General features: G+C 34.2%; 1 protein-coding gene and 1 long non-coding RNA gene across 2 annotated transcripts in view; one reads left to right on the top strand and one right to left on the bottom strand.

Annotated features, from left to right (window-relative positions):
* The window catches only part of LOC126807718 (presequence protease, mitochondrial), a 32472-nt gene extending 25242 nt beyond the window's left edge, over window positions 1-7230 (bottom strand). The window contains exons 1-7 of the mRNA XM_056103282.1: window positions 7202-7230; window positions 5909-5944; window positions 5496-5592; window positions 4692-4798; window positions 3572-3723; window positions 1675-1789; window positions 1452-1548 (exon numbers count right to left, since the gene is read on the bottom strand). Of these exons, the coding sequence (XP_055959257.1) occupies window positions 1452-1548; window positions 1675-1789; window positions 3572-3723; window positions 4692-4798; window positions 5496-5592; window positions 5909-5944; window positions 7202-7230 (633 nt within the window). The remainder of the gene's footprint in view (window positions 1-1451; window positions 1549-1674; window positions 1790-3571; window positions 3724-4691; window positions 4799-5495; window positions 5593-5908; window positions 5945-7201) is intronic.
* Window positions 7231-9217: 1987 nt separating this feature from the next.
* Window positions 9218-12251, top strand: LOC126807723 (uncharacterized). Its single transcript, XR_007674157.2, has 2 exons — window positions 9218-9350; window positions 10992-12251. It is a non-coding gene; the product is annotated as an uncharacterized LOC126807723 (long non-coding RNA).
* Window positions 12252-14885: the final 2634 nt, after the last annotated feature.

The following is a 14885-nucleotide window of genomic DNA, read 5'->3' as shown; positions in this document are numbered from 1 at the left end:
AAGGAAAGAAGTGGGGTATTCAACTGACAATTAAAATTTTTTGGTTTGGCAGGATCTTAATTTAAGATTGTTTCAAAATGGATTAAGAACCCTGTTCTTAAATTACACTACAGATGAATTCCTATACTTAATTGTCAAAACAGTTCTTTGTTGGAGTGAACCATAATATTTTACAGTAACTTGCTAAAAGATAAGGAAAGCACAAATCATTCAGATAGTCATCTCTAACTGACCTGTGTTGAATCATTTTTCAGCCTTAAACGCTCTGAAGACATGGGTTGACAAAATTGCCATTCACTTTAATGTTAAGGCCATATAATGCAGGAAGATTTTTTTTTGTAGATTTGTGTGGGTTTTTTTTTGTCAAAAGACCGTGTTGCTAAATCATAAACATCGTATTCCAACGTTCTACAGTGATTTCCTCATCTCATCATTATTCATGTGGTTTACAGGAATTAACTTCTTGTTTTACATATATAAAGTGTAAGCTAGACAAGTTATTTAAGAGCAGTAACTAACTGTCATCTCTTGGGTCTAAGGACAAAAGCATAGATTCTGTAGTTCTAATGTGAATGTTGCTGCTTCCGTATTCTATTTCATGTTGTATAATATCAGTAATTTCTTTCTTGTAGATGTAGTTTCTGAGATAATTATCATTCCTAATAAAGTGGACCCAAAAGATCTCGGTAGTCAAATAAATGATCACCAATTTCTGCTAAGAATGAGTCCATTTATGGCTGTCTAGTGCCATACAATTATTAGGATTGTATATCTGATAATTAAGCCTATAGAACACTTCAAAAGTGGAGGCACACCACCACCAAATTCCACCATCTAAGTGCCAATGAATGAAGATCCTAATATTAAAAGTCTTTGTCTTTCTCTCTCTCCCCATTTTCCTCCCTTTTGCATGGCCATTTTGGTCGTCTTAGATCGAAGAAGATGGTTTGAACTAATATTTTCTGCCAGGTTTTGGTAAATATTCATGGTTTAGATGCAGAAACGTAACAGATCAGGGGTTGGTTATGGTGATATGTACGGTTATATGTTTATTGTAAGGTACTTCAGGATTGTGTATCTCAAAATTTCACTGATCAACTTCATACATACTTTGAAGCAAAGACATGGTCATTTATTACTCTATCTGTGGTGGAAAGCATTCAGTCAAACAAAAATTTAGGAAAAAGGTGGAACCAGGCAAAGAGACCGAATTAACATTAAAGTCCATGTGGAATTTAATGATGGTCTGCAAACATTTAATAGTTACCTCCCTTTTGTTTCATGTACAAATTAGTGTTTTTTGCTTGAAGTGACACTGAATTCTAAATGCTATGGACAATATACATGCACTGCAAAGTGATTTTTATATGCATATTACCAATCCATCAACTGAACATAAGTTCATATGGTACAGATTAAAAGATTAATAATTAAATGTAAAATTAACTTACAAAAACCCCTTTCATCTCATTATAAACAATGCCTTTAAATATAATTGGTGATTTTGGATTGGCTGGATCCTCGTGTTCAAGTCTCCACCCTTCTTGACTATAAATAACATAAAGATAAACATCAATTCATTTAATTTGAAAAGATAAACAGCAATTCATAAAAATTACCGTATTATTTTTAAAATATAAAGGAAATGAATTCCCAACATCTACATGTACTTACAAAAAATCTAGTTCCCTTAATTCTGGGTAAAAAGCAGCATCCATATAAACAGATAATAAATTCTGAAAGTCTTGATAATTCTGACTTGAAAATGGATACATCGTCCAATCATCAGCTGAAAGAAAGAAAAATTACAGAATAACCTCAGTTAAAATTTGTGTCACAAAAAAATAACATTTTCTGACATTGGTATTGAAATTTTAAAAATAAATCAACTTATAGACCGTTTCATGAAAGTGACAACAACTTCAAGTGACAACATTCTAGCATCTGCTAACCTCATATAAAAAATGTCTGCCATGAACAATTTTGAAAAAGAAATCTTGTGATGATCACATACCAATGTAACTTCGGCATGTATATAGACATGGTTAACAAGGAACTTACACCACATGGAAATTGGGGACTTGAGGTCAACCGTCAAACCTATATGCAATCTGAATGTTTGTATTTCTTTGAAAAGGTATCGCAGAGCTTCAGGGTAGCTGCACAGGACAATAACTAGGGTCTGCATGAGTTAACCAGTTCTATTCACTAAAACATATATAGGACGTATTGTTTCAGGGATGTAGCCAGGATTTGCTGAGTGGTGGAAAAAATAGCTATCAAATTTCCATTTATGTATTCAAATTTTTACCAAATTCACTTAATTTTCATCAATGATACAGAGACTCTGCCAGGGATCTAAAAACTTTTTGATACTAACCGACCGGGCATAAAATTGCCCCACCCCACTCTGTTTCTCAGTTATTTTTTTTTTTTTCAAATATTACTTTGAGATTAAAAATTAAAACGATTCTTAAAACGGTGTTTGTGTTTTATTTGAGTACAACGAATTATGACAACAGGTAGATATTGATAATTAAAACACGTTGTTATATTTGACTTGTGTCTCACGAATTACGACACCATTTACGACATCTAAACCTTTAACATTGGAGTGCTGTAAATTGGCCTGGGTGACCTATTTACAGCAAATATACAAATTTAAAGATCGTAGAATTGTAAAATGAATAGACCTACACAACTTCTAAATATAAATAAACAAAATACCAATACTTCTTTCTTTAAACTAATTTGGGATGATAGGGTCTACTACGGCACACAAAAATAAATTATGCCGTGGCAGACATGGTTTGCGTCGGCTTTTACCATGACTTTGCCGTTTGCCGTGGTAAATTTCAAGCGCTGAGTTTATGTACAGAGAAGGATGAAGGGGTTTAAATACGACTGGGCGGCTTTCTTCGATTTTTTCTTTGTGCTGGGCAGCAAAAAATTGTGCCGGCCGCAAGCGCCTGCCGTGGCTACATCCCTGTTGTTTGATATATTATCAAATACAGTAAGCTATACAATTAAATCTAAAGACAGGTTGCCAGGTAACGAAACACATGACCACAGCAGCTAAATCATCCCAGTGGTCGGCAAGAGTTGTCACATATTTATTCTTTTGTAGGTAATTGGGGGCATTCACAATGCTTGGGGGCTTTGTCGTTTAAATAATCTCAATGATGCATATAAATTTCACACAGATCAGATGATATTTTTTGTTGTTAAGAGTGTTCTCAAGGTTTAACAAAGTGAAACAATGATCATAACTCTAGACATAATTAACGGAAATTGCTGAAATTCAATAGGGGTCTTCGTTTCACTAATTTAAATAATGCATGTAAATTTCACAAAGATCGGATGATAACTTTTGGGGTTAGAATGTTCACAAGATTCAACAAAGTGAAACAAGGGCCATAACTCTAGACTTAATAAACGAAAATTGCTGAAATTCAATAGGATTCTTCTTTCTACTCCTTAAATGAGGCACATAAATTTCATACAAATCGGCAATATGCGTCCACATTTCCATGTGAGCATATAAAAAGGTAAAAAAAGATTAAAACATTACCTGTAAATGCATTCATAAATGTAGCCAATGAGCGACTCAACATTTTAAAGAATGGATCCCTCACTGGGTATTTTTTTGAACCACATAATGCTGTGTGTTCTAAGATGTGTGGTACTCCTGTACTGTCCATCGGTGTCGTTCGAAAACTAACACTAAAATACAAAGATTGACCAGTTAATGCATGTCAATTTATAAACTAACATGAAAATATAAAAGAATGATTGTTACATTGCATTTTAAAAACTAACACCAAAATACAAAAGATTGATTGCTAAAATTCATGATAAACAGTAAGACTTAAACAGGCATTATGCAAGAGCTAAATCTGCCTGTTTTATGTCTTTCTTTAAGCCTGAAATATTATATAAGTGATTAATTAGACATTAATTAACTTACCAAGACCATAATCAACTCACAATGCCATTGGATGGCTATGATATAAGTTGATTTAAATACATTTTGTAGTTGAGGTGGTTATCATAAAAATGGATAATTGAGACTTTTTTTTATTATCGTAACAATGGCAGTAATGAAAATCAAGGCTAGACTATAATTGTATTGCCGATATCTAGGCTCAGAGTGAAGTAATTTGACTGAAATTTACACCATATTCCCTTTTCATTATCTATTTTTCAACTATTATAGCAAGCACTGCCAGTTCTTTATCTAATCTTACCTAATGCCGCTTTAAATACAAAAGATTAATAGGTACATTTCAATTTCAATACAAAGGATTGAAAGTTTTATTTCAATTTGAAAACGGGGTTTAATGACCTACTTTTCTGCCCCAACATGGCTAATGAACACTGGCCATATGTTATACAGTGTGCTATGAGGGCAATTTTGACAGCAATAGAATTTCACCTGTCAAGGCTTATTTTAGCACGACAAAGTGTACACAGGACGGACATCGCTGGCAAGACGAAAAAGCCCTGGAAAATCACTGGGAACTTTGCCAGCAAACACATGGATAGAACCCTGGACCTCTTGAACAGTGAACCACCGTGACTCCCATCTGATTGTTTAACACATCACATACAATGTCAATGTTTGGATATTCAATAATTACTGACATCATAATGGATCTTTAAATGGTTAATATATCTGCTATAAATCTTACCTAAATAAATTATTATCATCCTCTCTAGCAGCATGTAAATGTTGTGCCTGTGTTTTATCATGTTTTAAAGTTACAGCTGTTAAATATAATTCTGGAATATCTACTAACTAAAATATACCAAATAAATAAAATCAATAAAATATGTATGTCTCTAATCAATCATTTCATTTCAAATAAAAATGGCATTTGATATATGTCCAATCATAATTTCCCACACGAAATGAAAAGGAGAACTTCCTACTTTTCCACACTGACTTAGCTAATAGATACAGTGTGCTATGAGGGAAATTTGTTCCGGATACCAGCACTATAGCCTACTCTTATTTAGAAATTCGGCCGTTGAGGGTTCTTTCGCGTGCATGCCAATGTGTACACAGTACCTTTATTTTTTCCCCTCCAAATGACTAGACACTGTCCCTTGCCAGGCCCTCTGTCCTGCACCACTGACAAGGGAAAACCACACTGGAAAATCTACAGAAACTTAGCAACCCCGCATCTTACTCACTGTTGCACCTGATGACATACCAATTGCCAGTAGACACATCTGTGAGAGAGATATTGTGTAGCAAGTTCACGAAGTTGGCAGTTTTATATTACCGGTATTCATTTTGGTTTATTCCGGCATTTCATGAATTCTTTTTTTAAGGTTATATAATGAAGGGCTTTGTCACACACTTGTGACATTTTGGATTCATTGTTTTGTGTCTTTGTTGGGCAGCTAAATGTTGCACTGCCTATTGCCCACAAGACAGACACCAAGTTGTTTCTACTAGTTATAAAACATAAAGTTAAAGAAAATGTAACCTGTTTAACTGTGTAACCATGTAATTTCTGCCCTGGTTTATAAATCTGAACAGCTTCCCGAGCTTTATTTGTTTTCGTACTAAATCTTCTATAACAACTGTCAAAAGAAATGAGCATACTTTTCAAACAGAAACATTTACAAAAACAGAGATCATAAAATAAATAAAACTGGATATCATTTCAGTAATTTTCAGGTCATTTTTCTTACTTTCATGGCTATAAAGTCAACTCTGTATTTAATATAGGTCATAGTAACTTATCCATGATAATTTTATTAAAAAACTAGCAGGATACCCGGCTTCGCTCGGGGGTCATAACTCCGAAACCGAAAGTGGTAGACTAACGCCACCTGGCCTATGTTAATCCCCGGTCCGAGCTACCCCTATACCCCAAATTTCAGACTCGGGACAGACCTAGTGTAGCCGCCAACCCCAAACAGACCAGCTTCACTCAGGGGTCATAACTCCGAAACCGGAAGTGGTAGACTAACGCCACCTGGCCTTTGTTACTCCCCGGCCCGAGCTACCCCTATACCCCAAATTTCAGACTCGGGCAGACCTAGTGTAGCCGCCAAGGCAGACAGACAGACAGACAAACGACAGTCACAAATATTAGTATAGATATTCAATATCGAATAAACTGAATAAAAAATTGCTTTGACAACTAATTATTTGTTGGCGAATCCATGATTTAAATCAGAACTAATTATATAAAATGAACATTATATTTCTTGGCTTCCATAATGGGGTTTTAAATCTAGGCCACACAATTTCACAAGTTAAAACTTTGGCCATTTTGAGGCTAAGAAAATAGAAATTTGGTCAGAGGTTTCAATGATAGTTGCAAGCAAACTAGAAACAAAATTTCTATTTCATTATACTACACATGCACTGTCAATGTCATTGATTTGTTTGTGTGTTAGTGAGTGTGTGTGTGTTGTTTTATTGTAATTACAATAAGTTGAATTACTATTAGTAGCGATGCTAAACGCCGCTAGGAGCGCTGGCTGTACTATTTACAGACATCACAAAAAGTTGACCGAGAAAAGTATACGTCGTGTTACGCCTTGTCATGAATATTCAAAGTGTCAAACATTGACCACGTGATGTTTAGTAGGATTTTGAGAAGCTGAGGTAAGATTTTCTGATATTTTTCATGAATTGAAAATTTGAAGTTGAGAGAAATTTTCGAAAAAGGCCCTCGACGCTCAAGATTTTGGTATATTTGGAAAGCCCAATTCATTAACTACTTAGTTTGACCATTTGTTAAGTCTGTATCCCCCGTAGGAATTCGTAAAATGGCTGAAATTGAATCGTGTGGAATTAAAGGGAGGTAACTCGTGGTTGATCAGGGTTCAGACCATAATTACCCCCCCCCCCAGACTTCAGTGTAAAAAAAATGATGTTAGATTTGGACAGGGTTTTTTATTATATTGAATGTTACTAAAGCTACCAACCAAACTTTAACCAGACATTTCACTAACAAAGGATAAAAATTGTGAATGTTGTTGACCACCTTGGATTTTTTTTTCAGGAACTGTAGCTGATGAAGTAAGCTACATAATATATACTCATCCAAATCCAAACATAGCCAAAGGCGATCCCTGATATTACTTGGTACAACATAAAATAGACAAATGATGATGATATATAGGCCTACTCATACAATTTGCATGAGGACTATAAAAAGGGGGGCTTGAAACTGACTGTTTCTCAGCATTCTCAAGAAAGTCCATAATTATTATAAATTTGGTATGAATCATAGAAGTTAGTTTAATTTATTGTTTGAAATCAGTGTTAGTAATCTTATTTTTGTTATTTCAATATTTGTGATAATATTTATTTTATTTTTAACATTTTCTACCTGAAAGAAGTGGCCTGATGCGTCAAATGTTTTTGTTTATTTTGAAAAATATCGCATATGAATAATGTGATTATTTTATATTGTTATTATTGTTTGTTTTTGTAAGATACATGTATTAGAAATCTTATATTTGTTGATAAATGTAAATGGTTTCTTTTTTTTTATCATTTATTTTAAACCGGTGGGTGAACATTTTTAATTTCATATTAAAAAGTAACAGATATGAATTTTGATCTTATTGTGATTTTGTTTTTAATATTTTTATATTTTTATGACATAGATAATGTCTCGGCAAGATGTATCACCATCTGAATGTTTATATTGTTTTTATTTTCATGGGATAATGTCTCAACAAGAAAGCTAGACTTCTACCACTGATATTATAATATAGTATATCGTAATGCACATGTATCACAAATTAATTTTTTTAATACTCTTTCATGTAGATCATATCTTACTTTTTATAAGCTTACCTTTTAATTTGGACTCTTTTAAGATATTCAAATGTTTTAATTATGTCTATTAATTATGTCTGTTTTTATTTGAAATTGTAGTGATGTTGATCAATAAAAAATATAGCTGTTATATAAATCATAGTTTAATTGTTAATTTTCATTCCTGAAACAAACAATTTCAAATTGATGTACATGGCAGCTTCTAAACAACTAAAGCAGTTGGCGTGGCAAAGGCGGCAAATCTGCCAAAAGCTTACAGGTTTATTTCTCATTTTGCCACACACTTTCATGATTTTTAAAAATATCCACAGTATACGTTAGTATAACCGGTTTATAATTGTTGTATGACTGTGAATGGCCAGTGGTCAATGGCCTCGGAACCAGTAGATGCCCAATTACATACATAAACTTGTTTCTCTTCGACATTGACATCATACAGTCAAAAATTGTGATTTAAGGTGTTGTCATGCAAAAAATAAATAACAGAACAGACTGAAAACACTTTTATGTGTGCTTATTCATTAAAAAATAAGCCTCTGTATTAATGTCAAAGCGCTACAATTTAAGTAAACACAAATTTGAAAAAAATTTTGCTGTGATTTGTGCGAAATCGGCACGGATCCCAACTTTGAACCTCTGTAACATAAAAAGTATATACTAGAATATTATAGCGACAATTTGGCTTTATCAAGTACATCTAGATCTTTAATTAGTGCAATTTTCATAGACCTATCTTGTATAGTTACTGAGATATTGGCTTCGGTCACTTTTTTGCGGTTTTTAAAAAAAGCCGTTTTTTAGCGCCTCTGGTTTGCCTTCTTTAAAACGCTATAACTTTTTTAATTTTCAATATCTTTTCGAAATTTTTTCAGATTATTCATTCTAGATAGTTCACAATTGCAGTATCGTTGTCATTTTTGAGTCAATGGTAGTATCTGAAAACCCGTTGGCAATGCTACTATTAGTGTTGACGAGATAGTTTTCATCGAAATTAAAAAATGACAATGACATATCAAAATATTAACCAGACAATACGGTGCACCGCCTTTTGGCTCTCTCGTCGAAGCATTGTATTACGTAAAACTCAAAAATTCTTTAAAAATGATGAAACTAATAAACAAAGTCACATTGACAAATGGGGGCTGACATGTTTTAATACCGCAGCAAATGTATAAAATTTGGGAGTGTCCTGACTATAGTCCGAAACGAATTATATAAATGACTTTCCAATTCCTATCTCGAAATACCAATGTTTGTGTTCAGTCGTTTACTTCGGCTGTGTAGAAATAAAGTAAGCTTAAGCATTTACAAATGAAAAATTGTGTGTTACAAAAAGAGAGAGTAACGTCTGTCGTCTGTATTTTGGGATTTGTGGCCAGTCCAACAGCGCGCATGACAAGTTCGTTTGGCTCGAAACATGAAAGTAGCAATTTTAGGTCATTCGTTTGTACGCAGACTGGAAGAGTTTTCTCGAGATACAAGAGAAAAGGTTCATCCCGAACATGATATTTCTTATCATGGGCGGTCTGGATCACAGGTGACATGTCTGTTTTTGACACATGCTATTTTTAACAGTACAAACTGTAATGGTAAAAAGTGCTAAGTTAGTGATACATTTTATGCATGATGTGCCATGTTTCACTGGCGCGAAAGGCTTCTGGGATACAGATTGTCGTAATCATACATAGTATAATGGAATAGAAGCTTTGATTTAAATATAAATGTCACTTAATCCTAAACAGGCATGCCATTACCACCTTTTTTTTTTTGACATAAATGGTAGCCTACTGACTGTATATTAAAATTGGGGCTCGCCTTCAGATTAATTTGCAAATGCAAGGTCAGTGGGTAAGACGTTTCTCACTATCCTGGAGGTTGCAGGTTCGCTCCTGGTGTTGGCCGAGAAAGTTCATTGTGGCATGGTTTACCCTTGTCAGTGGTGCAGGACGGAGGGCCTGACAAGGACAGCTGTCAAGTTGTTCGGATGGTACAAAAAAACGAGGTCCCAACCTAGTGCTAGCATGCACATAAAAGATCCCCTGGTACAGTGTAAGGCATATGCCCATCTATGATCTAACATCTTCATTAGCCCAGTCGAAGCAGAACAGTAATACGTTAAGCCACATTTCACTTCACTTCATATTTGCCAGCTTTGGCTTGAGCTTGTCTTATTAGGACTCTTACGTGTAGTGAAATTGACCGCAGTCAATTTATTAAATGCAATAAAATTAGCATTTCTAACAATTTAACCATAAAGCACAATAAACTGCACCCGCAAAGAAGGCTGACAAGGAGTAGGGTCGCCTGTCCAACCTTGTGGGTTTTCTCCCGGTCCTCCGGTTTCCTCCCACCGCTAAAGACCCCTACGCGCAAGCGAATTATTGAAATAAAATTAAACCATATGTTAGTCCCGAAATAATCTAGTTTGTGTGGAGTGGAGTTAAACCCCCTCTCTCTCTCTCTCTCTCTCTCTCTCTCTCTCTCTCAAAGAAGGCCCAAAATTTGGGTTTATATTTTGTCCAACAAAATCTTTACCACCATAAAATGATGTGATTGGGCATTTATGCCTTTATCTTCTATACTCAAGAGACTGCTAAAAGCAACCCGTTTTACCCAAGCACCATCACTTGCCTACTAGCAAACAATAAATTTTACGGTGACCGAATCTGCTCACGATATGCCCCTACCTTATGGAATGGACTGACATGCGAAATTAGAGCCTTGATGAACATTTAAACTTTCAAAAAACTAATCAAAACCCATCTTTTCCACCGCCATTTCGGATGTTAAACTTTTTGTCGTCATGTTTTTATAGTTACTCTTTTACATATCTTATTACAGTTTTACTGAAGTTTCCTCTTACTTAGTTTTATTATCTGTAACAATCTTATTTTAATTTTTTATATTTTGTAAATCGTGTATTTTATTGCAGTTTTACTGAAATTTTCCTCTTATGTAGTTTTATTATTTTGTAAAGCGTGTTGAAAATGTGCCATGCTTTTTACTGTGTAAATTGTTATGTTTTAGAATGCGCTACATAAGAATGTATTATTATTTTTATTAACAGATATAAAATTTAGATGTTCCTTTATCACTCCAGCTTAAATTGCCTCATCTTTCAAATTTAATTTTTAGGTTGAACTGATATTAACAGAAATATTTGTATGTCTGATTTCAGATAGAAAACATCTTATCTATGATTGATGATATTCCAGAATCAACACATCTAGTCTTCATACAAAGTGGAGGAAATGATATCAATCCAAGAAAACGACCCGAGTCTATAGCGAGTGCTATGGTGAGATTGGCTGAACGTATTGTTCACTCTAGAGGAATTCCTGTACTTATAGGATCAGTATTTGTGCGCCCAAAACCTCGTTATCAAACGGCTGAAGACTATGATAAAGATCGTAAAGAACTGAATAGTGAACTGAAACGCATGCTTAAGCACAAGACTAAAATTAGATTATCAAAACATGAAAGATTTTTCAGGAGGGGGCCAGAAAAACCACATATGCTAGATGATGGAGTCCATCTTAATCCCATCGGTCAAAAGCTTTTTATGCTTTTCATAAGGAAGGAAATCGATAAAGCTTTGAGAAGATTTTATACACTTCATGGCCCCAATTTTAAAATACGTCCAAATATACCACCAGCAGAAAGAGAAAGGTTAACATCAATGAAAAATAACAATTTTTACTCAAGTCATGTACCTTACAAGAGAAGACAAACCATCTAACAATTATTATCATATAATTTCCATTTCATGGAAAACATTTGTATGGCTTGGTTTATTGGCCTTTTAACATTTATTAAATTAACTGTGTGTTAAAACAGTTGGCCTAAGAAGAAACAGTTCTATATTAGCATTGAGAAATAAATGAACATTATACGTGTTGTTTTATTCATATCAAAAATAGATGTGAATATTATGTTCTGTTGTTGGAAATATTTTAGTAGCACATAAAACAACCCAGTTGATTGAACCATTAAGTACTATAGATGCATAATTATACAAAATGAAGATTGAAAAAATGATCATTAATGAATTGTGCCTTGACAGTGCTAATAACTATAATAGAAGATTAAAAGAAATCTTGATCCTAATAAAGTCTGAAATTATCTTCCAATGAATTCAATTCAGCATTGTATTGTGAAATAAAATATAATTATTATTTTGTTACCAATTAAACAAATGTTTATTTTTATGACAAAAAACCAAAGAGAAGAAAGGTACATGTAGGTAAAGAATTACCTAAATAAATCATTAAAAAAGAAGTTGTGTTACCAGAATGTAAATTCCAATAGAAACTCTATCTGGATCCAGTAATCTGTAAATATTTGTTTTATTTCATATCTTTTACATATTTAAAAGAAGACTGAAACATTTGCATGTGTGTTATTAAATCAATAAAATATTCCATTAAAAGTTATTAAATGGAGATTATTTTTTTTTGTCTGCAGACCCTTTTTTGTGTGTTGATGGCTCAGGTTGCCTTTTATTTGACTTCCCCCCCCCCCCCAATGACTTCAATGTTAATTTTGGTCTCTTTGACTAGCTCTAACATTTTCCCAAATTTTTGTTGTGTTGAACGTTTTCTACCACAGATGAAGCAACATTAGGCAACAGCAACGCCTTGCTAAAAAAAAAACCATGAGGTTCACCCTGGAGATCTTGATACACAAACTGGAAGCAGCATACTATCTGTTATCCTTCTCCCTCAAAATCATGAATACTCACTAAAACCTGGCAGAAACTGTAAATTCAAACCGTTTACTTACATTTTACACCAAAAGTAAAAAAAAAAATCACCATGGAAAATGGGGGGAAAGGGGAGAGAATTAATGGTGGTCTGTATCCAAATGCTCTGTAAGGCTCACTAAAAAGACTTGATTATCCCTACAAGAATTATTGTTGACCACTATACCACACTGATCCGCAGTGAATATTTGCTAGGCCGCGACAATCACTGATAAGGATGACATTGATGCGGCTTAATGAGCTAGAAATATTAACTTTTTTCCTGCGACAAATTAAATTCTAAAACATTTTTTGTATATATTGGAAAAATAAATAAAGGCGTTTGACGTATTTGTAGTTAAAAATTATTTCCGATTTAGTGTAAATGGGTATTAAAATGCTCTGTAAGGCTCACTAAAAAGACTTGATTATCCCTACAAGAATTATTGTTGACCACTATACCACACTGATCCGCAGTGAATATTTGCTAGGCCGCGACAATCACTGATAAGGATGACATTGATGCGGCTTAATGAGCTAGAAATATTAACTTTTTTCCTGCGACAAATTAAATTCTAAAACATTTTTTGTATATATTGGAAAAATAAATAAAGGCGTTTGACGTATTTGTAGTTAAAAATTATTTCCGATTTAGTGTAAATGGGTATTAAAATGACTAAAATGCAGCATTCTCTCCGAAGCAGTTATGTCTTATGTAAACAAAGCACGCGCCATTCAGCCAATGATTCACACCGCGTGCTGTGACAGCACGTGTTAAGGCAGTCATCTGTGACAGAGATATTATACGAGACTCGTAATTCTCTGTGAAACAGATTGCCACTATACTTGTAGTTTCAGGAGACCCCAGGTATTTCAGAAAAGGAACAAAGACTGATCAATTTGAAAAATCTTATGAATGCTCCACCCAATTGCCTTGTTAATCATGGTTATGTTCGTGAGATAAAGCTTATTGATTTTCAACCTTTTTTTTAATGAAATGAAATTGTGTTTATAAGTCCTACTTTTCTACATCAACCAGGCTAATGACATGGGCATCAAACACCATGCAGTGTGCTGTGAGGGGAATTTAGCTTGGACAGAGAGGTGCTACGATGAACTCTTATTTAAGGTTCTTTTATGTGAACGCCAATGTCTACATGAGACATCAGTATTTGTCCCAACCGATTGACTAGGCACATCTTCCTGACAAGGCCCTCAGTTCTGTATCACTTTTGAACCCACGACCTAACATTTTTTTATAACATAGTTATTGCCCATGTCCAAACTGAAAAATTTGTGGACTTGTCAAGACATTGTGACAACCATTATGGCTTTTTGGTAGACTTGGTTGCTGTGGGAACCTATCTTTTATCAGATTATGACAGGGGCGTGCTGGCAGGGAGTTTAGGAGGACGGTGTCCTCCCAGGCCCCCATTAAACAATAAGTCCACCCGTATAAGCGGGCCCCCCTGAGAGCTTTAATTTTCACGCGGAATCCCCTCAAAAAATTGAGAGTGCGCACGCGAAAAATCATACATACACAACGATTAGTAAAATATATTATGCTGACCTGCAAATGTTTGTCACCTTAAGGTGAAATGGTCTTTGATACATGTATTCATGCCTCGATATGTATAAGTGGCAATTTATTATTTGGATAGAAATACATTGTATTAGCATTATATTAAGCAGACCTGTCATGAGTGTCTTGTGTAGTAGTATTTATAGTCAAAATAGCAGCATAAATTTGGAAAATATGATACCTAGATTTCTCCCAGAAGTGCTTGCAAAACGCGTTTCCCGTTGTCAAATTTCAAAAATTTTCTGGGGGGACAAGCTCCCCAGACACTAGCGGCGCGCCTTCGGGGCCAGCACGCCCCTGGAATATGACTATGATCTCTAGACTCTATACTTTGTTTTTCACAATTAATTTTAATAATATTACTAATAACATATTTGTGCACTACAACAAAATTGAGTTTAGAATTTTGGTCTTGGTTTAGGCTATTTGTAATAGCTTTAATGTTTAGAATTAATTTTACTTTAAAAGAACACAACAATAAAATTGCTAGAGTTTGAAATGATACGTTTTGACGTTTTGTGTCAATTAATCAATTAACCGAAAACCCTGTTTTATTTGCAAATTTATGAGATCGAAAATGGGTCAAAAGGCACATAATTATTTAACATAAATGTGTATATAAACTGATTTATATTAAAAAATGTATTGTAAATAACAGAATCTTCACTTTGTCATACATTGACGTCATCAATGTTGTCATATTATATTTCACTTTTAGTAATGTTGGGGATAAAATAAGATCCACTGCG

Source organism: Patella vulgata, chromosome 9 (assembly GCF_932274485.2).
Source record: "Patella vulgata chromosome 9, xgPatVulg1.2, whole genome shotgun sequence".
NCBI classification, from domain to species: Eukaryota; Metazoa; Mollusca; class Gastropoda; family Patellidae; genus Patella; species Patella vulgata.
The sequence above is the reverse complement of the archived record's forward strand: the minus strand, read 5'-3'. Positions and strand labels throughout refer to the sequence as shown.